Consider the following 27,961-nt stretch of genomic DNA (forward strand, 5'->3'; position numbering starts at 1 on the left):
TTGTAATAACCCAGTTTTGACCAGCAGGCGTCACCAGCGTGTAGTGTACAGATGGATGGATGTAACACATTTTGTAACTCACATTTATTAATATTAAGCAGGAGGCCAGAAGCATTTGAAAAGGACTGTAGGATGTTTAAAGCAATTTGGATCTGAAAGGCATCTTATGGAACAGTGCTGTATCATCTAGCAGTTGACTAATTATCAATTCTGTCCTGGTAATACCCGTAAGAGTGGTGAGATGGGGCAAGCTTCTCTGACACCATGCTTTAAAGCAAATATAAGAGAAATGCCATTACTGAGCTGGACAGTGCTATTCATTACAATAAAACATTTTAACACATCTGCAAAAGAAATCAACAAAAACCTCTGTCAAGGGCCTGTAAAATAAATTAATGTTCTAAGCATTAAAAAAATCCAGATTGGCATCTTTGCTAAGACTAAGGCAATGTTTTCAGAGTCAGTGTTCAATAACTAAATTGGGTGCTAGTTATCTATTAAAAGGGGATATTTATTGAGCTTAGGAATTAATGTTATTAGTCATTGACATAAAGAAGGAGAAACACTCTCTTTTCCCAACACTCTAAACAGTTTATGTAAGAAAGGTCCCAATCGTTCGTTTAAAGCTTTGTAGAGCTCAGCAGGGATTTGTTACTTTTTTACATTATTTATTGAATCAATGATTTCTGAAAGACTAATAGGTGCCTTGCATTGGGTACAATCTTCTTTACTAATTTGTTTTATGTACGATAAATAATTTAAAACTATGAATACATTGTCTTAGGAATTAATATATTCCATTCTCTCTCCTTCTGCACCAGTTAGGACTTACTATATTTTCTTCTCTCTCTTTCTGTAACTTTCTTTTTCTCTGTATTGAAACCAAGAGTTAAAACAGGTGCCATGAAAATGCCATGTGATTAATATTACCAGCAAAGTCAATAACAAATATATTTTTTGGTTCCAAAGAAGAGTCTACAATGCAGCCTTATTGGTGTTTACAAAATTATTTGAATTATGTGAAATGAAAATGAAAATTACATTAGATTATGAAAATTAAATTGTATTAGATTTAAATCAAAATGAGTATTTTCCATTAGGTTGTCTTTCAGTATTTTTCCTCCACCTCTACCAAACAATGTCCTGTCTTACCTGCAGTTCTTTGATAATATACTATGAATGTATGAATAAATATTCATACAATAAGCCGGTGTTAATGATTGGGGCAAGCAGTTTTAAAAAGTAGGGTGAATGTTTTGATGTTGCAATATAATGGTTCTTGAATGACCCCTTGAGTTTGATCAAATTATTGTGGTGTTTAACCCTAAAAGTATTTCCCTAACAATTCTGCTGTTTTCTCCATCTATATTTTGATGAAAAATGTAGTTGAATAGTTGAAGATGACCATAATTGTTTTGTTGCTTTTTTGTGTGATTGTTACAAATAAAGATGGTAATTATTTTGTTGTGTGTGCCGGGAAATTGATTTTCTTTATTTGACTTGAGGTTAAACATTGACCTGAATGTAAGTAAAATCCTCTTGCTAACCCCACTATAAAAATGCTACCCTGTCCATTTGCCCACTCTGTTTTTGTTGTTTTTTATCTCAGCTGAACACTTGGAATAAACAGCATGGAGTGTAAGCAGCGGTTGAATTGGTTAATACTTGCACTGATGTGTCCTCTTACTGTGGGTACTGTAGGTCTTTTTGCTTAATATAAATGCATTCTAAAATTTAGAGAAATTTAGATCTCCTCCAAAGGATCTGGTTGTTTCCACTACAGGCGTCCAAAAGATAACCTAAACATTACTGGAGGGACCTTTGTTCTTTCTAATGGCTATTCACATGGGAGTCTTCTAAGATACATTTGTCCGAATGGATATTACCCAATGGTTCAGTCATGTCTTTGTCAAGATGGACACTGGACCTCAAAGACCAAAATCATAACAACCCCAGAGTGCCAAAGTAAGAAACAAGGCATTATTTTGTGTCAAGATATTATGAATAAATGCTGTACTTATTTATTTTTGTTATACTCTTCTACAGTATGCATTTATTCATGCATTTATCCTAGAGATCACGTGTCCCTATCCTCATGTTTTTGAGAATGGAGAGGTGATTCCATATAAAGACATGTACTTTGTAAATGACACAACCACCTACTCATGTCATTACAATTTTACGTTCCGTGGCTCAGCGGTCCGTGTTTGCAAGCCTAATGGGAGGTGGAGTGGAAGAAAACCAGTTTGTGGACTTGACTCTGAGTAATCGCAATACTTTTGTAAATGTGTAAAAACACAGCATTTTCGATGAACTAATCTGATTTAATTTGGTGCTATTCAGTCACTTTTAACAGAAAAATTGTATGTTTTGAAAATTTTGTTAAATCACAGCTTCATCGGAATGGTACGGCACTTGGTGACTTTTATGGCCAAAAAATTGAGGGCTTGATTCGAGCAGGCTAAGTGGTCGTAAAAAAAATTGTCACACTTGTGCTCTTCAGTCAAAAATGACCGACCATAGGAAATGAATGGGAAATTGACAAAAACGTGTACAATCTACAAATATGCCACAATGCAGAAAAAAGTACACAGCAATGACGGGGTGAAACTCTAAAACATCAAGAGTGCAAAACCAAAACATCCATTCACTTATACACACACTTGTATACACACACACCTATGAACTGGTGTGACTGTAACACAGCAAATATGTAAAATAAAAGCAATAATTCAACAACAATGCAGTAAAAAAGTTGACAGCAAGGAAGGGGTTACACTGTAAAACATCAAGAGTGCAAAACAGACACATCCACTCACACATACACACACTCACAGACATACACAATTATACACATTCAAATGAATTGGTATGGCCAGCCTATTACCATATAGCCATAACGAGTCGGAAAACTGAAACAAGAGGTTGAAATCAGATCAGACCCAGAAGGATTAAACTCTGATAAAACATTTGTTCATTTTATGTTACATTTTGATAGAATTTTAATGTTTTGTGTAACAAAATGCTTTCTCTGTGTTCAGGTTTGACTGTAGTAATAATCATTCAAAAACTGACGCTTTAAATCAACATTTCAAACCCCCCAAAAATCTAAAACGTTACAAAAAGTTGTCTTTGAAAATGTCTAAATATATATCCAAACCCACAACTTAATAAAAATAAGTATTTATGTCAAAAAACAACAGAATTTATAGGCCTTTTATATAGAACTATATGGGAATCTATGGGCTAAACCATGGAATTGCAGATGTTTTCTTATCTTTACGCCCACCAGATGGCACTAATCTGGCTTTTTTTTAAAAATGGATAGAGACAAGGCATTGTCTCTATTTTAACATGAAATGCTGCCATAATTGTAGAGTAATAGAAAATATTAGAAAAAAAAATATTATTTTCAATGGGAAAAATTGATCATAATTATTGCATAAATATTAATTAGTACCATGAAAATCTCTCAAAACAAAAAAAAAATAAAAAATATTATTAAACAAAAACATGTTACATTGATTTTACTGGGGGAGGGGGGGAGGAGGAGAAGGTACCATTACTAATTTTAATGCTCAGAAAAAAACACAACACATTTCAACATGAATGCTGTGTTCCTTCTGCCTTCAGATCAGCATGGGAAGAAAATAACTATGGATAAGGGTGGGAAAATTGATATCTATATTGCTGCGGATGTATCAGACAAAGATTAGGAAGATTTTGACAAGGCAAACAATATTATTAAAACAAGGTATGTCAATTGTCAAATAATTTGTGGGAACACATGACCCTCAGGCATTGCTGTAGTGTAGTGAAGTTGTATGACCATTTATTTTGGCATGTTTTTAGGCTACTGCAGCCTTTCTAAAATCGTTCTAAAAGCAGTCATTTAATTGCTGATCATTTTGATGTTTATGGTTTTGTAACATAAAATGCTGGTATTTTAGATCCTCTCAAGAATGAACTTCACTTTTAACCTTGTTGAAAGCATTAGCATGTTTCAAGAGGGGACTTGGACCATCACTGTATTTCACAAACACACTGAATGTGTTCATACCATCATACTCAACATTAACTGAATTGAAATCCAGCATTTTGATTGCAAAACAGTCAGATTTCCAATTATAAATTCTTAATGCTCTTTCCCAAAAGATTAGCTATTACAAGGTCTCCCTAAACTATGAGATCCTGATGTTTGCTACGGACGTTACACGGATAATCTCTTTGAGGGACTTCAAAAGGAATGAATTTGCAAGAAACCTAACAAAAGTTTTTGAAGATCTGGACAATTTTAATTATGATGGTAAGCATTCTGTTTGTATGTCTCTGAGTCTATTTATTGATCCAATCAAATTGAGAGATTATTAGAAAAAATATACTATGCAAAAATTACATACATAAATACATTTAAGGGTACAGCAGATTGTCACAGACGCAGTACTCTCATAGGTATCCTTTATGTACTGATATACTCCTTTAGGTACGATTAGACACACTAAGAAATAAGTGTTCCATAAGTGTTCCTTTTGATAGTTCTTCCCAAGTGACAAGTTGTTGTACCTACAGTTTGTACAGTATAAAGTATGCATGTATGAAAGTATGAAGTATGTCTCCATAAAACATGGAAACCAGCGTGTGTGTGTGTGTGTCTATACTTTGCCATTAAGTAGTTTAAGTTCTTTGTCAGAATTAATAAATGAATACATGAAAGGCCCAATGTATTACAAGTATTATAGTATTATAAATTAGAACAGAGCAGCAAATAGTCTTTTTGAATAGACGTTTGAAGCAAATCATTTCTGTATATTGATCTCTTTTTACTTGATAGGCAAGACAGACATGGGGGGGGGGGAATCCCGCATATAAAGTGGACCAAATTAAAGAGCTTGTCACCAAACGTGATCCAAAGCGAGAGGAGAAACTCGGTGAGCAATAAATTGTATTAATCATAATTGTTTGGACTTTGTTACTTTCATTCACAAGCAGCATTATCATCACTGTACATACTGATTTTGCCTTTATTATAAGTCTTTATAATGGATTTTATATTGATATGAATGTGTCCTCGCCTCTCTTTTCAGCACTTTATGTATTTGGAGTTGGAGTTGACGTAAAAATAGAAGATATACATTGCTTAGTGTCACACAGGGACAAAGAAAAACATTTATTTAAGCTTCCAGATTTGGACGAGGTGCAGAAGATATTTGACAGAATGATTGGTACTGTATCTGTAATTCACTCATATGTGAAATTTGAACATCTGTTCAGCAGATTACAGTATGCCAAAATTTGAATTGTTGGATAGAGACGAGACTGTCAAGACTTTTGTCTTGTATGTATTTCTGATGTTTAAAGCTAGATATGTTTAATGCAATAAAAACATGCCATTAATAGTATGTTCATTTATGTCTATTATAACCTACAATATAACCTAGACTACCATTCAAAAGTTTGGAGTCGGTAGATATTTTAAATGTTTTTGAAAGAAGTTTCTTATGCTCATCAAGGCTGCATCAAAACTCAACTCCAACCCTGATCAAACTCACCTACCTGTGATTTTCTAATGATCCTGAAGACACTGATTAGCATGCTCAGGTGTGTTTGATTAAGGTTAGATCTAAACTCTGTAGGAAAGTGGATCTCACGAGTCAGATTTGAGTATCCCTGCTCTAGAGAAACGTAAATTTAGTCAAGTTGACTGGTAAGTGCATGATAAGACATGATGAGTTGCTCTGTTTGCCCAAACCAGATAATGCACTTAAAAACTCAGGTTTGCAGTGAATGTATTTCAGTACAAATTAGGACATAATATGAGCCTAAAAGTGTTAGTAAGCTAAGAAAATATCTTCCCTCTGCTTTAGGTCCCATTGCATCAGTGTTGCAGAAGGCTGAGGTGCACATTATTAACAACACTGTGTGCAACAATCTGATGGATGATGGGATAACACCACACATGATCTGTGCAGGTGTATTGAGCGGAGGCGTAGATGCTTGTCAGGTGAAATCAAAGATCTTCTGTTTTTTCACATTCAGATACATCCCATAGCCTTATATTTCTCACTAACACATGTATATTCTTCATTCCTCTGGCAGGGTGACTCGGGTGGTCCAATGACTTCCACTGAGAGCAATGGCCGCATGTTTCTTGCTGGCGTGGTGAGTTGGGGAGATGGCTGCGGCCGCAGGAACAGGCCTGGCGTTTACACTCGGGTCACAGAATACCGCAGCTGGATCAGGCAGATGAAGACAGTATCAACCTGTATTGAGAGTTATTTAAAATAAAGTGTTACTCCACCCCAAAATGAAAATTTTGTCATTAATCATTTACCTCCATGTCATTCCAAACCCGTAAAAGCTTCATTCGTCTTTGGAAAACAATTTAAGATATTTTGGGTGAAAACCGGGAGGCTTGTGACTGCCCAGTAATTAAAACTCTCAAGGTCCAGAAAAGTATGAAAGACATCGTCAAAATAGTCCATCTGCCATCAGTGGTTCAACCGTAATGTTATGAAGCTACAAGAATACTTTTTGTCTGAAAAGAAAACTAAAATAATGACTTTATTCAACAATTCGTCTCCTTCCCATCTCCACCACGTCAGCTTAGCGCCATTTTGGAGAGTATCCTCTGGACGCAAACAGCATATGCTCTTCTGTGTCAGCCGCACCACACGGATACGCTGTTTTCGTTCAAATCAAAGCGTAAATATATGTAGAAGACGTGTGGTGCGACTGACACAGAATAGCATACGCTGTTTGCGTCCAGATGGACTATTTTTATACTTTTCTGGGCCTTGACAGTGTTAATTACTGGGCAGTCAATGGGACAGTCACAAGCCTCAGTTTTCATCCAAAATATCTTAAACTGTGTTCCGAAGACGAAGAAAGATTTTGGGTTGGAGTAACCCTTTAAGGCATTCATGTTCATCGAGTTTTATTTCAGAAGCCATAAAGATTTCTATAATCAGGCCAAATGCCCACTAATTTTTAATTTTTTTTTACTTTAATTTCCATGAATATAATAATGAGCTTTCATAGTTTCTTCATTTATTTCTCTATGTATTTATGCTCTTAAGAGGTTCGTCTATGTGCTAAGTAATAGGAAATAATTTTATTGCTTTCATTTATTCTGGGCAGTTAAGGTCCTGCTTGAATATTAATTGAATTTTAAATGTATGCTGATAAATTTATATAATTTCTAAGCTTTGTATGTTAGTTGCAGACTAAGTATATTTCGTGTGTGTGTATATGTGTGTGTGTATAGATGACAGTTTGTGTTTTTACGCCTTAGATTTCTTTTAACATCCATTGAAATTTTGAAAAATAAAAATGTTATAATGAAAATGTAAATACATTTTTTTAGATGTTATTTTTGCAATTTTGTTTACATAATTTTTGTTTTACTGTTATATGTATCTGTGATTTAGTTAAAATGTTATATTTCTATCTTTGTTAATGCCCTCTTTGGGGGATTGGCGTTCCCATAATGTGCCTTGATACAGTGAATTCTTTGATAAACATTAAAAGGGAAATTCTAATCTGCTTTGTATTTGCTTATTTTTCATGTTGTGAATTCAGGGCTTGATGCTACATTTTAATAGGTTAACAAAAATAAAAATGTCTATAAAGATCAGTGAATACTTTTAATTATCTAAAGTATCTTATTTTTGTTTATATTTTGTACAAAGATATCCACAGTGGGTACGGAAAGTATTCAGTCCCCCTTAAATTTTTCACTCTTTGTTATATTGCAGCCATTTGCTAAAATCATTCAAGTTCATTTTTTTTCCTCATTAATGTACACACAGCACCCCATATTGACAGAAAAACACAGAATTGTTGACATTTTTGCAGATTTATTAAAAAAGAAAAACTGAAATATCACATGGTCCTAAGTATTCAGACCCTTTGCTCAGTATTTAGTAGAAGCACCCTTTTGATCGAATACAGCCACGAGTCTTTTTGGGAAAGATGCAACAAGTTTTTCACACCTGGATTTGGGGTTCCTCTGCCATTCCTCCTTGCAGATCCTCTCCAGTTCTGTCAGGTTGGATGGTAAACGTTGGTGGACAGCCATTTTTAGGTCTCTCCAGAGATGCTCAATTGGGTTTAAGTCAGGGCTCTGGCTGGGCCATTCAAGAACAGTCACGGAGTTGTTGTGAAGCCACTCCTTCGTTATTTTAGCTGTGTGCTTAGGGTCATTGTCTTGTTGGAAGGTAAACCTTGGCCCAGTCTGAGGTCCTGAGCACTCTGGAGAAGGTTTTCGTCCAGGATATCCCTGTACTTGGCCGCATTCATCTTTCCCTCGATTGCAACCAGTCGTCCTGTCCCTGCAGCTGAAAAACACCCCCACAGCATGATGCTGCCACCACCATGCTTCACTGTTGGGACTGTATTGGACAGGTGATGAGCAGTGCCTGGTTTTCTCCACACATACCGCTTAGAATTAAGGCCAAAAAGTTCTATCTTGGTCTCATCAGACCAGAGAATCTTATTTCTCACCATCTTGGAGTCCTTCAGGTGTTTTTTAGCAAACTCCATGCGGGCTTTCATGTGTCTTGCACTGAGGAGAGGCTTCCGTCGGGCCACTCTGTCATAAAGCCCCGACTGGTGGAGGGCTGCAGTGATGGTTGACTTTCTACAACTTTCTCCCATCTCCCGACTGCATCTCTGGAGCTCAGCCACAGTGATCTTTGGGTTCTTCTTTACCTCTCTCACCAAGGCTCTTCTCCCCCGATAGCTCAGTTTGGCCAAATGGCCAGCTCTAGGAAGCGTTCTGGTCGTCCCAAACGTCTTCCATTTAAGGATTATGGAGGCCACTGTGCTCTTAGGAACCTTAAGTGCAGCAGAAGTTTTTTTGTAACCTTGGCCAGATCTGTGCCTTGCCACAATTCTGTCTCTGAGCTCTTCAGGCAGTTCCTTTGACCTCATGATTCTCATTTGCTCTGACATGCACTGTGAGCTGTAAGGTCTTATATAGACAGGTGTGTGGCTTTCCTAATCAAGTCCAATCAGTATAATCAAACACAGCTGGACTCAAATGAAGGCGTAGAACCATCTCAAGGATGATCAGAAGAAATGGACAGCACCTGAGTTAAATATATGAGTGTCACAGCAAAGTGTCTGAATACTTAGGACCATGTGATATTTCAGTTTTTCTTTTTTAATAAATCTGCAAAAATGTCAACAATTCTGTGTTTTTCTGTCAATATGGTGTGCTGTGTATACATTAATGAGGAAAAAAAATGAACTTAAATGATCTTAACTTCTGCAATATAACAAAGAGTGAAAAATTTAAGGGGTCTGAATACTTTCCGTACCCACTGTATGTAATGCCTTATTTCGGTCCATTTCTATCAACTGTAATGTAAGTCTTGCAATTATAATATTTGCATTTGTGAATTTAAAATTGGAAAATAAATTCATAACTAAACTTGTATTTTCCTATGGAGGATGAAACCTATGCAAATGTGCATTTTCTTCAAGTCTGAGATGAACCTTGTTCATTTCTTTATCCATAAGCTATTATAAAATATGATGATTTTGAATTTTTGAAGGTGAAAAATTTGGATGAAAACGTTTGCTTGTGTGTGGTGCTGCATCTTTGCCGCTAAGTGTAGTGCAACAAAAGAAAAATAGGAATATTTGAATTTCTTTAACATTTTCGTATTTCCTCAACCATTCATTCATTCACTTTCACATTTAATTATATATTTATTTATGCACGAATATATGGATTTGTCTTTATTCATTCATTTTTGTGTTTTTATTTAATTATTCTGTACACAGTAGTAGTCGCCTAAGTTACCAATATTTTTGAGAAATCATTCTTTTGCAGAATGAACGGAAGTTCAGATGACAGACAGGAAATGTGCACCAATGTTTTTATTCCTGCCGCCCTTGTGCGGCACTAGCTAGCATATTCAATCCTAATTTCCAACAACATTCATGGTAAAATGCTTTAAATATTTACTTGATATGCGTAAAATAGATAAACGAAAACGATACATTCGGTTAATTACATCACAATAGATGTAAAGGCTGAATGGGACTGTTAGCTCGTTGTATTAGCCAGTAGCAGAATTAGCAACACATCAAAGATAGTTATTACATGTGTCTTTTGTCATAAATACATACGTACAAGTTGTCAATACAGTTGTCACGGGAAATAATACGCGGTTTCATATTTTCTGGTTTGTTTTCCTCAAATGTAACAGTTAATACGCAAGCGAACATGTTAAAGTATCTTGACAGTTTGCATGCATGCTTATTTTGTTGTCATTTTTGTCATTATCACAAATGGTATATTAAATACAATTGTGTGAAATGCAGCAATTTAATAATGATATATTTTAAAAGGCGAGTTAATTACTAAAATAATCCTAAAGTCATACAAAATACTGCTTTTGATATGTCTTTAGACCTGTTTCCTTAGTTGATAATATTTAATTTTGTAAACCCGCAGATACCGTTTTTGCTGCTGTGAAGGGTTAGGTAAAGATGGATGCATTGGATCACATGTTAACAGACCCACTGGAGTCTGGAATGGACCAGGATGGACGTGTGATGGAAGAGTGCATGTTGGGAAACTGTAGAGTTCGAGTTCCTGAAGATTTGTTAGAGGACGTGAGTTATCATCCTCCTCATTTATTATTTTATGAACACATGAGAGTAAAAACTAAACCATCCATTTATCTTGTGTGCATTTGTGTCTTTGCGTAAGAGCAGCCAGAGATATTCTTCTCAGTAATGAGTGAAAGCACATGGACAGATGTGCTCACAGATGCTCAACGGACACATCTACGTCAACTCCTGCCTCAGTTCTCCGATAATAACATGTCCGAACAGAACAGCATCATCAGTGACCTTTTCAACAACCAGAATTTCTTCTTCGGAAACCCCTTGCACGTTGCCCAGAAGCTGTTCAGAGGTTACTCTCTTTTCCTATTATTTTCAACCCCTGTATTTTAAAATACAACTTTAACTTCACTAAAATCAAATTTTAAATACAACTTCATGCATATTAGTTTGTTCATCTTTCCTTAGATGGTTACTTTAACCCAGAGGTGGTCAAGTACAGACAGCTTTGTGCCAAATCGCAGAAAAAAAGGCACATCTACTCCCTTCAACAGTACTACCACAAATTACTCAAGCAGATCCTGGTTTCTAGAAAGGTACAAAGAAATCACAGACCTCACAGAAAAGCTAATTCAGTTTCTGTTACATGGTCAATGTTTATCTTTCCATATTTCCACGTTTTTTTCATTTTTGAAAAAATGTAATACTTCTGTTCAGCAAGGATGCATTAAATTGATTAAAAATGAGTGTAAAGACATTTAATATGTTCCAAAACATTTCTATGAAATGTTGAATGAAAATGAAATACTAGTTAAATACTGTTCTTTTAAATCTATTCATCAAAGAATCCTGAAACAATGTGTCATGATATCCTCAAAAATATTAAGCATTATAACTGTTTTCAACATTGAAAATATTAAGAAATGCACATTAGAATGATTTCTGAAGGATCATGTAACACTAGAGACTGGATTAATGGCTTCTGGAAATTCAGCTTTGGCATAAATTACATTTTACAATATATTAAATAGAAAACAGTTATTTTAAATTACAATATTACTTTTTACTGTATTTTTTTATCAAATAAATGCAGCCTGGTTGAGCATAAAAAACTTTTCAAAAATGTCAAAAAATCTTACCAACCACAAACTTTGGAAATAATTGACTAGTTGGTGCAACCCTATGTAATCTACTATTGAATGCACGCGGTTTCTCTTGTAATGCAGGAGTTGCTGGATTTGGCAGTCCGCAGTGGACCTGAGCTTGCAGTAAAACGGCGGTACCCTGCCCCCTCTCATAAGGAGATGCTGGAGCAGACTGTGAGACGTCGAGTGGGTCACATACTGAAGGATGTGAAAACAGAGTGTGGGGACAGTAATGTGTCATCTGATGAAGATGGTGAGTGTGATGCAGAGTGAAAACATCTTTTTCAGAACCATTTTTGTTTCTTGTAATGATGATTATATGTTCATGTAAGCAGATACAGCCTCTTGGTTACCTGTTCCTCAGTCGCCCTCCTCCCCAACTCCAACTGTCTCTCTCAGGGTGCTACCCAGCCTTTCTACTCAGGACATGAAAACCAGAGGTCAGTTAATGCTATAGTTTTAATGCTATATGAAGTTATAAGAAGCTAAATATGATTTTCCATGTAGACAAGCCTGAGCTGGGTGAGAAGGAGCTAAGAACCATGCTGCACAGACACAGAGAGAAAAGAAAACGACAGCCAGTAAGTTGCCTAAAGGGGTCACTGTTTTATTACTTTATTATTTATATTAATTTTTCCACTTGATGTCCAGTTATAATGTTTTGTCATTTTTTTAGTTAGTTTTATTCCTGCTGCACCTTTAAGAAACTATGTGATGTCACAAGTTTCTTAGAACAATCCATTTTTGCATCTTATTTACAATAAATGGTCGTTTTTAACTGGGAAAATTAAAGTTCTTAAAGATACAGCATGTTTTAATCGTACATCAAGCCCAAAATTACATTGTGCACTAGGACAGTGGTTTTTAAACTGGGCTCCGGGGACCTCCTGGGGCTCACAAGGGAGTGCAAGGGGATCCGTGAAAGAGTTTATAGAAAAATAGTATAAAAAATTTTAAATTAAAGAATGAAAAAAAAAAAGAATAAAATAACTAAATACATGAATAATAATTTAAATAAATAAACAATAATTCTAACAGTGCAGTACTGCAGTGAGAAGAAAATGTGATGATGTAACATAATAGGAACTAAATATTTACAAATTTCACACACACACACACACATAGGTTTCCATTTTTTGTGGGGACATTCCATAGGCGTAATATTTTTTTACTGTACAAACTGTATTTTCTATCCCCTAACCCTCACAAAAACTGCAGGCATTTTTAGTTTTTCAAAACACTTTCTGTGTGATTTATAAGCCTGTTTCCTCAAGGGAACCAAAAAATGTCCCCACGAGGTCAAAACTGACTGGTATTACTATCCTTGTGGGGACATTTGGTTGTCATAATCTAGTTATGGGGGGGGGGATTATGTTTGGGGGGTCTGTGGCATCTAAAAGATTGAAAAACATGGCACTAAAGGACAAGATAGAAATAAGTAAATGATGTCATCTTTAGGATCACCCTGACCTGATGACCTCTGACCTCCATCTTGGGGATATCATGTCACGAGTCAACATTGGCAAAAAAGGATCTGCTACAAGTGAGAATGATGCATGCATATGCTTCTCTTAAATATCAGATGCATGAATTATCACAGCAGGTGGAAATCTATGTGCTCAGTGTCTCTGCTTTTGACCTGTAGACGTATTTGACCTGGCTTTACCTAAGAAGAAGATAAAGGAGGAGAGGAGGAAGAAAAAGATGCGGCCCATAAAAATGGAATCGGAGGAAGTCTGCGATGTTCTGATGTCAGCAGCTTCCGTGAACTCGGGTCTTGCTGATGTCCCCACTGTTCCTTCACAAATTGTTAAAGAAGAGTAGGTCTTTCTACTGTACACAAGAAGCTTTGTTCACACCTCTCAGCATTTAAATATCTCACACTCATCTGTTTCCTTTTGTACCAAAGGCCCATAGATGAGACTCAGACGAGCCCTGACACAGTGGAAGAGATAGCTATGAGCTTTTTTCATTTGCTTGAGGACATCCTCAGACTGGAAAGTCTAGCAACATCCTCAACGGTACATGTAGCACCTTTGTATACATACAGTATTGGTCAAAGGTTTAGTCACATTTACTTATTCCATCACACTTTAGTTTGGGGACAACTTCTCACTATTAACTACAGCTTTTGCCTCAATAAACTCCTAATTTGCTGCTTATTAATAGTTATTAAGGTAGTTGTTAAGTTTAGGTATGGGGTAGGATTAAGGGATCTAAAATAGATTAAAGTGTTAATATGTGCTTTATAAGTACTAATAAACAGTCAATATGCTAGTAATGTGCATGCTAGTTAAGAGTAATAATTGGATCTTAAAAGAAAATGTTAACACTTATTCTTTATAATTACAATTTTCCCCATTTTGTTGAATATTTAAGTCAGAATAATTAGATAACACAAATACAAGTATGGGTGTAAAAAATACAGATACATTACTGTTTAATACATAGTAAGATTTCAGTAGTGAGAGTTTTTTGGGGTGGTGGGAGGGGTAAAACAATATTCTTCTATTCTGCAAAGGATGCATTAAGTTGATCAAAAATTGACAGAAATCAGCATTTTAGACTGATTTCTGAAAGATCATGTGACACTGAAAACTGGAGTCATTCTGAAAATTAATCTTTGCCATCACAGGAATTCATTTTAAAATACATTAAAATAAAAACATTTTATTTTAAATGATTTTTAATAAAATAAATGCAGCCTTAATGAGCATAAGATACTTCTTTTAAAAATATTTTAAAAATCTTACCAACACCAAACTTTTGAACTGTATGGGAATTATGCAGTTAAACAATTACAAATGGCTATATATTACATTCATCATGATTTTGCTCCTCACAGTCTTCTTCATGAGGTGAATCCTGGGATGCTTACCATGTATTTTGGCCAGTTTTGCCCTCTTTTTCTTTATTACCTATGTCCAACTCATCCATTTAAAAATCATTTTAAAGTTGTAAATAAATTAATACGTAGGCATAATTTGAATTTCTAAACTAATTTCAGCATTTCCTTTAGACCAAAATTTCTTGTAATCATGAGAAATATACATTCAGTGTCCAGACTTAAAATCTGAAATGTCATGTTTGCATAAATAGCTGAAGGGGTTTAATAGTATTTCACTGACCTTGCTGCTCATCCTAAACATTAAATAATTATTGTGATTGTCCCTTTTACTGTTGCTCTCAGCTGGAGGAGAAGGTCCAACAGTGGCAGTCATCTCCAGCCAGCACACTCAACCCCTGGTTCTCTATGGCCCCCTGCTGGTCAGAGTTGATAGTTTCTGCTCTACAGTTTCTCGCCGGAGAGAGCAAAGGTATACCTGAATTATTATTTTTTTTTAATGATAAATTCCTGCAGCTGTCATTTATTATTTTTATTTTTAATGATGCATGTTGATATTTTGGCTTATGCTTGATGTGTCTGTTTCCTGTCAGCTGGTGTAATGTCTCTGCCTACTGGCTTCGTACCTTTTGTGGAGTTCAAGGAACTTTCCCAGCAATGGAAATGGATAGGTATGATGCTCTCTCCCATTTTCCTCAGCTTGTATTTTGCTGTTTTTAAATGGAAGCATAGGCTGTTTAAAAAAGGTTGCATAATACACTACCATTCAAAAGTTTGAGGTTGGAAAGTTAATTTATTTCATTTAAAAAATGCAATAAAAACAGTAATATTGTGAATTATTATGAGAATTTCAAATAGCGGTTTTCTATTTTAATATATTTTAAAATCATTCAGAATTAAAATCATTCTGATATACCATTTTGGTGCTCAAGAAACCTTTTTGATTATCATTGAAGTTGAAAACAATCGTGCTGCTTGATATTTTTGTGGAAACAGTGTTTTTTGTTTTTTTTCAGAATTTTTCCAGATAATTTTGTGGACGAATATAAATTAAATGCTTTTACAAAAGTAATATTCTAACCATTTTTTCAATGAGAACTGCAATGTGCACAACTATTCTGTAAGACTTAAAATTACTTTTAATAATCAAGAATTCATTAAATTAATCAGAAGTGACTAATGAATTCTTGCAGAATAAAAGTCTTACTGAACAGTTGTGTACACTCCAGTTGTCTTTGAAAAAATGGTTAGAATATTACTTTTGTAAAAGCATTCAATATATATTTGACTACAAAACTCATTTTTAAACGGGTGTCTTTCAGATCAAGGGGTTTTTAGATCATGTGTAAATTCATACAGTTCACGCACCAGTTCATTGATGTGTATCAAAACCACCAGTAGTTTGCATTTCTTTACACTGATATGTACAGGTCCAAGTCAGGAAGCAGACAAAGATCTAAGCGCCCTGTGCCAGTTATGGCTGGAGTCAAAGGATCATGTGATTGTCAAGGTAGTAAACGTCTTCTATGATCTGATGATAATGGCACACTCGCCGATTTCTGATCCTGTGTTTGTTTTACAGCAAGAAGGAGAGGAAACCGCAGAGCTAACTCCTCCAACACCCAGAGTGTGAGTTTGAAAGTGGATTACAGTGTTTACCTAACCATAAGTGTCATACTCGAACAACAACTCCTTTGTCTTTTTAGTTGTAACTGGTGCACACACACATTCATGCTGTTTTTTTCTGCTCTTTATTAGGTGGACTGACTATGTGGTGAGGCCTAGTACGGGAGAGGAAAGGCATGTTTTTCAAGAGCAGGTCAGTGCTAGGGTCTCACCTACTCTAAAGGGGTAGTCAAACTTGGCATGCTGTCAAACGCATATTTTTTTACATTGTTGCACCGCTTGTGGAATGTAGTCTGTTATTATTCTTTCAATCACTGAAGTGTTTGTGTTTTTTAGGAGCAGCAGCGTTATGATCAGCCGCATAAAGCCTTCACTTACCGAATGCACGGCTTTGAGTCTGTGGTTGGACCGGTCAAGGGAGTTTTTGACAAGGAGACGTCGCTCAATAAAGCACGAGAGCATTCTTTACTGCGCTCTGACAGACCGGCTTATGTCACCATACTATCTCTTGGTAACTACTGGGTCCTCCTTCTTTTTGCAGTTCTGTTAGGGGTGTATTGTACTGACATGATTTATTAAACCATGTCAATACAATACGTTATTAAGATCCTTTTTTCTTCCCAATTTCTGGTGTTAGTTCCTCAAAATAATAACCAGTTCACCCAAAAAAGAATGACTCACTCCCATGTTGTTCCAAACCCATTTCTTTAATTTCTATGACAAGAACGGCCAGTAGAAAGAAGTTCAAATGGGTTTCTAATGACATGAACCATGTAAATACTGAAGGGAAAATCAGATTTGAATGGTCTTGAATTGAGGTTCAATAAAGAAAAATAAAAGGCATATACATGTGTATTCTTTTTGCATAAACAGTCCGAGATGCTGCTGCCAGGCTTCCTAACGGAGAAGGTACTAGAGCAGAGATTTGTGAGTTACTCAAGGACTCCCAGTTCTTAGCCCCCGATGTCACCAGTGCTCAGGTCAGACGTTATGCATACATTATGCTGCCGTATTTACTGTTATAACACATTAGTCAGTGTATCACTTACACATTCTGTCTGTTTTTAGGTAAACACAGTGGTGAGCGGTGCCCTCGACCGCCTGCACTACGAGAAAGACCCTTGCGTGAAATATGACATCGGCCGCAAGCTGTGGATCTACCTCCACAGGGACCGGAGCCAGGAGGAGTTTGGTGAGCAACCCTGGCTGTAACCAATGCATTCACGGTTTCATTACCACAGGCAGAATGTGGATCAGTACGTGTGCTTGTTGTCACACTTCACTAATGAATTCCATTTATATTGCCCGACAAGTAGAACAGGTTTAGTATTCAGAGAATAGCAGCCTGTATCAGGTTTCCATATGCTGCTATTGGTAAATATGAACCTGCAAAGTGAGACATGACAGGATGATACCAAACCAGTGTAATTTTTGTATTATTTATGTACTATTTTAATATTAATTAATAGCTTTTATTTTTATATTTTCAGTTTTAATTTTAATTTTATTGAAAAGTTGCGATTTTCTAGGCCGATATGGCTAGGAACTATATAGCTGGGGACTACTTTCAGGTGCTGCGTAATATCATTGCGCCTGCTGCACCCATGATACGGCAGCAAAGTTCCTTGATTATTATGCCGGAATGAGAGTATAGTTCCTAGCCATATCGGCCTCGAAAATCGCAACTTTTCATTTTTCGTCAGTCTTAGTACACGATGTAACTACAGAAGAGTCAAGTTTTAAATAGGAAAAAATATCGAAACTCTTTGGTCATTTTTGAGCGAGATGCTAACTGTCTAATCAGATTCAATTATCTATGCTAAGCTACGCTAAAACTCAACTGTTTAACTCTTGGGGAGTTGGAAAATGAGCCTATTTTCAAAAATAGTGGAGTGTTCCTTTAATGTTAAATTGATGCAGATACTAAACATGAATATCTCTTGAATCAGAGCGAATACACCAGGCCCAGGCTGCAGCTGCCAAAGCCAAGAAAGCTCTGCAGCAGAAGCCCAAACCAGCACCCAAACCTGTAAGTTCTTCCACACTCATCCATGACAATGTCTTCTCACACTAATTTGAAATGTGTAGTGTCACTGTTGGTCCATGCTGACTTGCATCAGCTGTTGCATGTTTATGTGTGTGTGTGTGTGTGTGTGTGTGTGTGTGTGTGTATGTTTGTGTGTAATGTAGAAGGCAGGCGGTAAGGAGCCAGGAAGTAAAAACGGTGCTGCAGAGGCTGGTCAGAACTCAGGGAATGAAGGAGTAGCCATCCCAGCTGCCAGTTTGTCTCAACCTCCCTCCACCCCCACACCAAGCACACCTGGAACCCCTAAATCACCCCTCCCTCCCACAGCAGCTACTCCAACCAAAGTAGGCGCCCCAGAACCCGTCAAAACCAATCCCAGGTCAGTGGCTGATAAACAACTAAGAAAGAATTTTATTTCCCTTAGGAGTGAATCTGGCAAATCCAATTCCTTTATAGTTAGCTCAACCAAAAATGGAAAAAAACAAAAATAATTTTTAAAAATAAGTTTGTCTTTTTCAAAACCCATATGACTGACTGACATCTGTGGAACACTGAGGAAATTCAAAATGACAAAATTCCACAGAATGTTTATGCTACTGAAATTCTTTCCTTTTCTGTTCAAGTTGTGCAGGTTTTAAAAACAACATGAGGGTGAGGTGATGACACAATTTCCTTTTTTTGGTTGAGCTATTTCTGTAATGTGTATCTCACAGGGACAAATTCAGGTGAAATTTTGGTAAAGTGACACACCTTAACAATGCAACACAAAGCTGAAATTCAGCTGTACTGTTACTCACATGCTCCATTCTTTATTATTTGACTTTAATTATCATAATTTAATTTCTCTTTTCTTACCCACAGTGTCCTGTTGGTGTCTCCTCCTTCCATGCCGCAGTTAGGAACGTTGCTATCTGCCAGTCAGCCTGGCCCACAGGTTTCCCAGCAGGCCTCTCCACAGCCTGCAACTCGGGTAGTGGCACACTCTGCTGCCACTGGTTCACTACCTCAGGTGCGAGTGGTCACTGCTCAGCCCGGTCTTCAGACATCCTCTGCAGGCCAGACGGCCACATTAGTGCATCAGAGCCCTCACCACATCCGGGTGCCGGTCACTGTGGCCCATGGAAAGAACATCACGCAGGTGCACTACAGCATCTCAGATTACAATAACGTTTGTGCATTCAGTGTAGTATAAACAGATGACGTGTCCAATTCTATCCTGTCAAGTACCTGTATTACATTCTTGTTTGTCTGTCTTCGAGCAGGCGGTGGTGACTCTACCACTAAGAGGCCAATCTGCAGGAAGTCCCATTCAGGTACAGGCTTCACGGGGTCAGGCCAGTCTTACTGTTCCAGGTCTTGCCTCTGCGGTCACAGTAACCAAATCTCAGACGAGCTCCCCTGCCAGCCCGGCACACAACCCAACATCATCTGCAGTATTGCAGGGTGTCAGCAGCCAGAATATTATCAAACAGGTACAAACTGCATTAGACTCTGTTTACACCAGGAATAAACAGTGGATGCACTATATATTGGGAACCATACTGGTTATTGGAGAATATTAGATATCAGATGTTGGATATCTACATCAGACATGCCTGTTTTAGCATTTATATTACCTTTGCTGTCATCTTACGCTTACTTAACCCTCCTTTTGCATTAAAAAACTTTATACACTTTTTGCGATCCCAGGTCAGTTTTGACCTGGTAAAATATGAGCTTACAAAGCCTAAAAAGTTAACTATTTAAGTTAACTTAATATTTTTAAACTAAAACCGTATTGTATCTGATCAGTAACTCCTCATTAATTACTGAATGTGCAGAAAATGTCAAAGTTTTAAATGTTACCATGTTTTACTATGTTTTTACTACTTTTACCCCCTTTATATTAATTAAAAGTTTTTAAAAAATCTTTGAAATGTTTTGAAAAGTTTTACAAGAACTATTGAAAAACCACTGTTTTTTTCAGTATTCGCAAGAAATGTTATTTCAATATATTATTCTATGAAATTTATAAGAAAGTATAAACTGATAATTGCCAGTATTAACCTCTTTGGAATTAATGGAAATTAAATCAATTAGTCATTAAAAGCACTAATAACTTTAATTGCAAAATAAATATCAATTTTTCATACTGTACATTATAGTGCTGATGCCTAAATTCATTTGTAGCATTTAAAATGATTGTTTTTAGTATCAAAATAATATAGAATTTTAATATCAGCCACTTATATTTAACATTTGAAAAATTAAGGAATTTAGTTTCCAGGATAGATGGTTCAACAACGTAGGTTTGCATATCCAATATCAAAATTGGGTGTAGGTGCAGGACAAAATAAAAGCAATAAATGAAGAAATTGGGATTATGTCTGATAAAAGCCTGACTTGTCGAAACATTGCACTGTTTTGTTTATAAACTTTCTGGAGCTGTAATTTCAGTTTGCAAACATATCTACTATTAATATTAAATTGCTCTTATTTTATTATAGAAAAATAATAAATCTTGGTCATTGAATGCATTTTCCATGAATATATATGAAAATAATTATTGACTTATCTTTATTGGCCAGAAAGTATCTACATCTCTAATTAAAACACAGTATGATAAACGGAGGATATTAGCCATTCTATTTCCATGTTAAATCTGTCTCTCTTTTGTTTCAACCAGGTTGCAATCACTGGTCAGTTAGGTCTAAAGACCCAGGGTGGGACAGGGATCCCTCTCACTGCCACTAACCTCCGAATTCAGGGGAAGGATGTGCTCCGCTTGCCCCCCTCCTCAATTACGACCGACGCCAAAGGTCAGACGGTACTTCGCATCACCCCGGACATGATGGCCACCCTCACTAAATCTCCAGTGACCACTGTCAAACTCACTCCAGACATGCTGAGCAGCGCTACAAGCTCAGGCAGCAAGAGCATCTCTGCTACACTACATGTGTCTCCACCACAGCCCTCGCCTCCTGCATCCGCGACAGCTGAGAACCTGGCTGCCAAAGCACCGGCCACCCTAGTGAAGGTTCACCCGGAGCTGAAAGCCACCTGTGACACCGCCATCCGCCTTATGCCCGCCTTGGCCGTCACTATGGCTGACCCCAAGACCCGCACATTCTCCACTGTCACCTCGTCTGACTCTAAAGCAGGCACCACTATTCGAATAGTGCCAAATCTTGGGGTAATCCCTCAGAAAACAGGTCAGACAGTCTCAATCAGCACAACCACCACAAGTACAAAGCCTGTCACGGTATCATCAGGGGCGGCCACTGTGACCATAGCCACCAGTGGAGTGGGAGGGGCTAAAGGCGTGACGCTGGGCCCTGCAGGCACAGGCTCTACGCTTTCACTGGGCACTGCTGCGACCACGGTCAGACAGGTGCCGGTCAGTGCTACTGTAGTAGCCACACAAGCTGTAAGTTTATCTTTTAGTATATGATTCATTAACACCTTTCAAAATTAGGTTGTTTGAAAAGCACTTTTTATTAGAAAAATGGATTTTTAGTACTCTTCTGTTCAAAAGGTTGGGGTTGGTGAGATTTTTTATGTTTTTAAAACAAGTATCTTATGCTCACCAAGGCTGCATTTATTTGATTTTAAATACAGTAAAGACAGTAATATTATGAATTATTATTAGAATTTCAAACGACTTTTTCCAATTTTAATATACTTTTAAAATATAATTTATTTCTGTGATGGCAAAACTGAATTTCGGTGTCTGTTTTATAGAATACAGTGTGGTTGAAAAGTCTGGAACCACTAGTAAAAAATATATAATATTAAATTTTTTAAAGTCTTTTTTTTTATAATATTATGAGCATTTGTTTGTTTAATTTAGACATTTAATTAAAAATAAACTAAATCTGTAAAATTTTCTTGAATCTCTTATGCTCACCAAGATTGCATTTAATTCAGAAATTTATTTTTGCATTTAGATCAAAAATACACTTAAAAACAGTAACATTCTGAAATATTATTTTAATTTACAATAAATCTTTTCTGTTTTAATATATTTAAAAATGTAATTTATGTGATTGCAAAGCTGAATTTGCAGCAGCCATTTCTGCAGTCTTCAGAGTCACATGATCCTTCAGAAATTATTCTAATATGCTGATTTGCTGCTCAAAAATGATCAATGTTGAAAACAGCTTTTTTTTTTTTTTTTTTAGAAACTGTAAAACCATATTTTCAGGATTCTTTTGATGAATAGAAAGTTCAATAGAACATAATTTGTTAAGATATTTGTCATTTATTTGAATTCATTTATTCTAAAAGGCAGCATTGCAAGTGTCCTTTGTAGAGAATGCAATCCCATAACAAGCTTTGTTAAAAAATTCAAAATATTATGATTATAAATATACTTAATTAATTTAATCATAAAAAAGTGTTAATATAAAACTATTAAATCTAATAAAAAAAGTCACAAATACATTGTAGCACATCATTCATTTAGCAAAATGCTAAAGTAATATTTGCTACTGTTTTTGTTCTTTTGTTGCTGCCTATATGTTGCAAATCTTGGGTTTAATTTCAATTAGTATGCTGCCTATCAATGTAGACTTTGGAGCAGAGCCACTGTCTGTTTTGCATAACTGCCTGTTACAATGATGACTGAAATTCTAATCTTTGCTCTTTTCAGGGAAAACTTCCCACAAGGATCACGGTGCCTCTATCTGTCCTCAGCCAACCCTTGAAAAATAAGAGTGTGGTCACTACTCCCATACTTAAAGGAAACATAAGCACCAGGTGAGCATTCTGTTTCATCATCTAATAGTAAACAAACTGCAATCTTAAATTTTGTTTCACCCTATCAGCTGAAATGGCAAATATGTCTTCTGTTTTTAGTATCAGCAATCTGGGGAGGAACATTATCTTAACTACCATGCCGGCAGGCACCAAGTTGATTGCTGGGAACAAGCCTGTCAGCTTTGTGACTGCTCAACAGCTGCAGCAGCTACAGCAGCAGGGACAGGCCACACAGGTTGACTCATCAGACTTTACCAGCTCACTCCTAAACAAACTAAAACTGGCCTTACAAGCCAAACTGTTTGTGCAAGTTAACTGAATATGTTTCTCTGCCCCAGGTTCGAATCCAGACGGTACCGGCTCAACAGCTGCAGCGCACAGCCACCAGCTCTCCGAAATCCACTGTGTCGACGGTGGTGGTCTCCACTGCACCCTCGCCAAAGACAAACCCAGACCCTCAATGAGAAGTACAATAGTTTCAAGGCCATAGCTCTAGCCATTTCTCTTCAGATTAAGATCAAACGTCATAATAAATAAGCATAGTCCTCAAAAAAAAAGTCTACTTTCCCATGAAGCTTGCATATGGGCAAAGCAGTGTCCGATTCTACGTGCTGGTCTTGTCCTGACGCAGCTTTTCAGTTATATGTTGAAAAAGGAAGTTTGATTTGGATGCTGATATATGGTAAAGGAAGTAATGTATCAATCTATGATCTTAGTTAAAGAGAATGGCCTTTCTGTTGACATGTACACAGAGGCAAGTTTGTTTATTTGTGCTTTTTATATCATATGTTCTTCTAAAGAAATGTAATTTAACAAGTACTGTTTATATTCTGTAGCCAGTTTGTGTTATGATAAATAAAGGATTGTGCTAAACAAATCAACTCAAACCAACTGTTACGTTAACTCAACCAAACCGAATCTAGGACTTAACCCTGCATTTAAATTATGTATATGTAAAACAAAAAATTTGCCTGTTTTGAGCCACTTTGTTTACATGATGTCGTCAGTAACATGAATCAAACTGACAAACAATTACATGCTTGTATATTCATTTACATTTCATTACAAAACATTTGAATGCATTATGCAACCAGTACAGGTATTTTGGAGTGAATATCATTCAAACGTGTTTTACATCCTGAAAGAATATCGTGATCTGTTCTTTACCTCTAGATTGGCAAATCTCAGGGTCTTTCCAGGTGCTTCTGACATACTTATGACACAACCACATTATTTACAAGTCCATTTGGATGTGATATTTTCATCGTGAGCACTTTTGCAGTGAAATTATGCAAACATAAACTCATTTAGTTCTATAGAAAGACAGCTTGATAGAAGAGAAAAGGGCAAAAAGCTTTGCATTCAGTCTTGGCAGTCATCACAGGCTCTCACTACTCTTCGTCTGATTCCTGGAGCAAAGCCTTCTGGGAGCTAGAATCTGAGGCGGCGCACTTTCTGAGGCCCATCTCCATGTCACTGAGCTGCCTTCCTTCACACCATTTTGAAGACCTGGAAAGATCATGGGCACAATATAAGCAAAATGAAATAGTGGAAACTTTTTGATTCGTCCAAAATGGTGTGCACCCACCAAAAAACTCCACAGTAGCAGATGCCCACAACCAGCAGAGCCACAGCGTAATGCCAGCAGAAGCACATGGTGATGAACATGATGTTATCATGTCTGTCCAGATCCCACTCTTCTCCATTTAGAGGATACAGCACAAACCCGATCTGAAACATAGCAACATATCTCCATATTGTAATGACGTATTTTGTCATTTAAAACCAGATTTTTCTGCACCTGATGTTGTCTTTACCTGATAAAACCATGTGCCTTGTAGGATGGCCAAACTGCACCTAAGAAGTTCCAGCACTGTGTTGTCTCGCTTAAACACCTCCATCATTGTGCTGGCGGCTCCACCAAACACCGCAAACAGAAGCAGAGAGTGAATGTGCTGGTCCAGAGGAGGACGATTGTGGACATGGAAATAGAAAAGGAACCCTGGAAGGGAGAAGCAGTGACATTTCAGGAAGCTCAATGGTGGGATATTGCTGCATGTTCAATTCATTAATGGCTCATTTTGTTTTATACCTTCCACAAAGAGAGCCAAAGAAAGGGAGAGCCGGTCAAGACCAACTGGCACGTGGCGAGTAGACATGCTGAGAACATCTGCAATGCCAGAGATACCGAAGAACAAGTACATGGTGCTGTGCTGCCAGTTCATCAGCTTCACCCAGCCGTCCTGATACAGATGTGCATGAGGGCCATCAGGCACAAACTGCTCTGCCATGATTCCTGGAGACAGATTTCAGTGTAAGTAAATGGTGACCTCAACCATCCAGGCATTTCCAAAGCAGGATTTTCAGCGAATATCTATTTAAATTTCAGTCTGTCCCACACACAAAGCTAGCATACGGCTTTAGATTGGTTGTAATTTACTGCACAAGTTCTAGTGCAATTTTTTTCTTTGACATATTCTGGTCCCCATCCACTTTCCAATGAAGAGAGCAGCTTGGACATTCTGCTAAACGTCTAGTTTGGTGTTGCGCCAGAAAAATAATAAAATAAATAATAATAATTTAATTTAGCAATTAACTATCCACAAGGTATATGTCCATATATGTTCATTTGATTAGTACAGTGATTATTTTACCTCATGTCATCCTCATTCTTTTACTATTATATAGGAAAACGGATAGGAAACCAGGGTAAAGAATTGTGTATTTGATTTGCAGCTCACCAACAAATGCAAAAAAGATCTTCAGAGCTCCTTCGATTAAATCTATGCGGTTGAGTACAGTGTGCATTTTTCTGTCTCTGTCCCCATGTTGCCTCTCTTTTTTCCTCTGTATCTGTCGGAACGGGTACTTTATCGACCACCACAGGCCAAACAGCAGGAAGAATGTACCAGGTAATGCATGTCCCTTGAAGTTAGCCATTCTGCCCCTGGAAAAAAAAACAATGTTTGCTATTAAAAAAAATGTATAAAATGTCAAAAATGTAAATATTTCAATGTCAGCTACAGCAAAATACATAAAAATAGCCTCCAGCAACTGAAATGTTGTTTAAAGCTGGCTTTCATAGGACCTGGACATCAGTCATTGTGTCGTGCAAACCAAAGTTCAGTATGATAAGCCTTTATTACTCAAAGCTATTACAACAGGCAGTTCTCTGATAATCATTAAATAAATAAATATGTAGATATGAAAAATGTTATTGATAGGAATGTATACTTATAGTGCTTGTATCAGAGAAAATATTAAGTGCAATCTTATGATCTGGGGCTGGATGCATAAAACCATTGGTCTTAAAAAGTTAGTCATCTATTTTTTTTTTCTTTAAGACAGTTATAAAAACGGAGACTGGTGTAATTTTAATCCAAAAAGTAAGTCTGGTTATCTCTGGGTTAGCTACTAGTTGGTCAAACTAGTTATTAAGACACAGTCTTAACATAGGTGCTATGTTTATGCAGCTGGCCCCTGGTTACATGTTGGGATCCATATCAGCTATAAATAATTTGTCTTACTTACAAAGCTCGTTCTAATAAAAATCAGACATAGTTAAATTCCTATAATCCACTTTTAATCTTGCTGCACCCCTGACGGCCAGAAACCCCACACCTTTCAAATTTAAGCATACGGGAGTTCTCCTCGTCGCTGTCACCTTTGGCTTGACGGTTCAAGTCATCTTCTGTCAGTCAGGTTGGAAATCAAGTTTTTCCCGGTAGGCAAGATAGCACTTTTATTTACTCGCGCGCGTGTGGGAGAGTTTATTGTCTTGCAAATTAATCAAGTCGACTATTGTCTCAGCGCAGTAGTTTATCAGAATCCTCCAAGGAGCCCATTCAACATAGTAACTACAGTAGCCTATCGGATAAAATATAACTAAAATAGTTATTGTTACTGAAATTAAACTTCACTTTAATAAAAAAAAAAAAAAAAAACTGTAATTAAAGAAAATGAATGACAGATCTTTGAATATCTCTTGCTTATTTGAAAGAGACGTGATTTATGATAATTTTACAGTAGTAACAATAATTCTGGTATTTCGGCGAAAACTGTGGTAATACTAAATGTAATTAATGTGCAGATTTAATATCAGAAAAATCACCCAAGCTAAGTGATTGTTCGAGCTCGAGACTGCAGTATTTGTATTCATATAGTCCATAAAATAAATAAATCTCTGGTGCGAATTTCCATAATTTCATTGTATTGGCTACCATAAAACGCCATATGGATTTGAAGGTGTAAACTTGTTTGTTTACTCTACCTTAACTCTGGCCTGTGTTGTCACGGCGGGGCGCCCAGTGCTCCTGTGTGGCTCTTGTGATGGGAATATCCTAGTTACCTGTCCTCAAAAAGTGCACCTGCTCACCTGCCTTACGTTATAAAATATAACCCCGCCCCTCTTGTGCTTGACTGACAGAACGAGCAATTTAGAAAAGATGACCCCGCCCACCTACTCCTGGGCTGGGTTAGTGACAACTTTTCTACGTTTTTCTATATGCAGCTGCTTTGTTATTTTAAAATGTACTTTTTGTGTTTGGGCATATAGGCAGCATTGTAAAATATATAGCCTAAATCTTAAAAATATAGTTAACACAAAACAATGGTAAAACAAATCTGTTTAGGTATGCAGGTATTGATGAATTTGTACAGGAAAGGGTAATGCATGTTAATATATAAACCATTCACGGAAGCTGATACACAAGGACGTACAACAAACAAACCTTAAGCAGAATGAACTTTGCTCTCTCTTGTTTTATTGCTGTTATGTAGGCTGAGCAACCTCACCAAACACTCATAGCAGCTGTATGGTTGATTGGAGATTAACAAACATTTTAAAATAGCGCCACCATGAGGAAAAATAATAAAGGCCTAGCCTATTAGTGAAGGCTAAATTATTATCTAAAGGATGACCTGGATGAATGAAAATTCCAAAACACAAAGAAACCTGTTCTTGTAGCCTAAAACATATTGGGACATGTAGAGGTTATTCACATT

General features: G+C 36.8%; 3 protein-coding genes across 12 annotated transcripts; 2 read left to right on the top strand and 1 right to left on the bottom strand.

Moving 5' to 3' along the window:
• The first annotated feature begins 1,580 nt into the window (after nucleotides 1–1,580).
• Nucleotides 1,581–7,522, top strand: LOC131529403 (suppressor of tumorigenicity 14 protein homolog). Of its 8 annotated transcripts, none has more exons than XM_058759112.1 (7): nucleotides 1,599–1,688; nucleotides 1,784–1,965; nucleotides 3,634–3,754; nucleotides 4,156–4,306; nucleotides 4,832–4,928; nucleotides 5,865–6,001; nucleotides 6,097–7,522. In XM_058759112.1, exons 4-7 carry the CDS (start codon nucleotides 4,301–4,303, stop codon nucleotides 6,283–6,285), a joined length of 429 nt encoding a protein of 142 aa, XP_058615095.1. In that variant the 5' UTR covers nucleotides 1,599–1,688; nucleotides 1,784–1,965; nucleotides 3,634–3,754; nucleotides 4,156–4,300; the 3' UTR covers nucleotides 6,286–7,522. The 8 variants fall into 8 exon arrangements, 7 of the variants coding, with proteins under 7 accessions (XP_058615093.1, XP_058615094.1, XP_058615095.1 ...); XM_058759113.1 differs by having other exon boundaries at nucleotides 1,609–1,692; XM_058759114.1 differs by having other exon boundaries at nucleotides 1,636–1,697.
• A 2,322-nt stretch (nucleotides 7,523–9,844) lies between these two features.
• nfrkb (nuclear factor related to kappaB binding protein) lies at nucleotides 9,845–23,844 on the top strand. 2 transcript variants are annotated; one of them, XM_058758867.1, is made up of 26 exons: nucleotides 9,845–9,951; nucleotides 10,466–10,626; nucleotides 10,729–10,930; nucleotides 11,047–11,174; nucleotides 11,805–11,976; nucleotides 12,056–12,163; nucleotides 12,231–12,304; nucleotides 13,182–13,266; nucleotides 13,369–13,543; nucleotides 13,633–13,744; nucleotides 14,914–15,040; nucleotides 15,162–15,239; nucleotides 15,999–16,078; nucleotides 16,151–16,197; nucleotides 16,327–16,387; nucleotides 16,531–16,705; nucleotides 17,068–17,174; nucleotides 17,263–17,386; nucleotides 18,144–18,223; nucleotides 18,385–18,599; nucleotides 19,082–19,358; nucleotides 19,483–19,692; nucleotides 20,886–21,626; nucleotides 22,851–22,957; nucleotides 23,057–23,192; nucleotides 23,296–23,844. In XM_058758867.1, exons 2-26 carry the CDS (start codon nucleotides 10,501–10,503, stop codon nucleotides 23,419–23,421), a joined length of 3,873 nt encoding a protein of 1,290 aa, XP_058614850.1. In that variant the 5' UTR covers nucleotides 9,845–9,951; nucleotides 10,466–10,500; the 3' UTR covers nucleotides 23,422–23,844. The 2 variants fall into 2 exon arrangements, with proteins under 2 accessions (XP_058614850.1, XP_058614851.1); XM_058758868.1 differs by having other exon boundaries at nucleotides 12,059–12,163.
• On the bottom strand, nucleotides 23,707–27,356 carry tmem45b (transmembrane protein 45B). 2 transcript variants are annotated; one of them, XM_058758870.1, is made up of 6 exons: nucleotides 27,228–27,356; nucleotides 25,699–25,904; nucleotides 25,050–25,253; nucleotides 24,775–24,959; nucleotides 24,546–24,688; nucleotides 23,707–24,466 (listed from the first exon to the last, which is right to left on the bottom strand). In XM_058758870.1, exons 2-6 carry the CDS (start codon nucleotides 25,895–25,897, stop codon nucleotides 24,349–24,351), a joined length of 849 nt encoding a protein of 282 aa, XP_058614853.1. In that variant the 5' UTR covers nucleotides 25,898–25,904; nucleotides 27,228–27,356; the 3' UTR covers nucleotides 23,707–24,348. The 2 variants fall into 2 exon arrangements, with proteins under 2 accessions (XP_058614853.1, XP_058614852.1); XM_058758869.1 differs by lacking the exon at nucleotides 27,228–27,356 and adding an exon at nucleotides 25,992–26,022.
• Between the last annotated feature and the right edge of the window lie 605 nt (nucleotides 27,357–27,961).

This window comes from Onychostoma macrolepis, chromosome 21, assembly GCF_012432095.1.
Source record: "Onychostoma macrolepis isolate SWU-2019 chromosome 21, ASM1243209v1, whole genome shotgun sequence".
In the NCBI taxonomy this organism is placed as follows: Eukaryota; Metazoa; Chordata; class Actinopteri; order Cypriniformes; family Cyprinidae; genus Onychostoma; species Onychostoma macrolepis.

Bases quoted from the DNA above. Each gene is read 5' to 3' on its own strand.
- nfrkb (XM_058758867.1), top strand. From the start codon at position 10,501: ATGGATGCATTGGATCACATGTTAACAGACCCACTGGAGTCTGGAATG. The intron at 10,627-10,728 runs GTGAGTTATCAT...GCGTAAGAGCAG, and splicing joins CTGAAGATTTGTTAGAGGAC to CCAGAGATATTCTTCTCAGT. The intron at 13,745-14,913 runs GTACATGTAGCA...TGTTGCTCTCAG, and splicing joins GTCTAGCAACATCCTCAACG to CTGGAGGAGAAGGTCCAACA.
- tmem45b (XM_058758869.1), bottom strand. The intron at 25,254-25,698 runs GTGAGCTGCAAA...ATCTGTCTCCAG, and splicing joins GATCTTTTTTGCATTTGTTG to GAATCATGGCAGAGCAGTTT. The intron at 24,960-25,049 runs GTATAAAACAAA...TCTCCCTTCCAG, and splicing joins TTTGGCTCTCTTTGTGGAAG to GGTTCCTTTTCTATTTCCAT.
- LOC131529403 (XM_058759110.1), top strand. The intron at 4,929-5,864 runs GTGAGCAATAAA...CCTCTGCTTTAG, and splicing joins AAAGCGAGAGGAGAAACTCG to GTCCCATTGCATCAGTGTTG. The intron at 6,002-6,096 runs GTGAAATCAAAG...TTCCTCTGGCAG, and splicing joins GAGGCGTAGATGCTTGTCAG to GGTGACTCGGGTGGTCCAAT.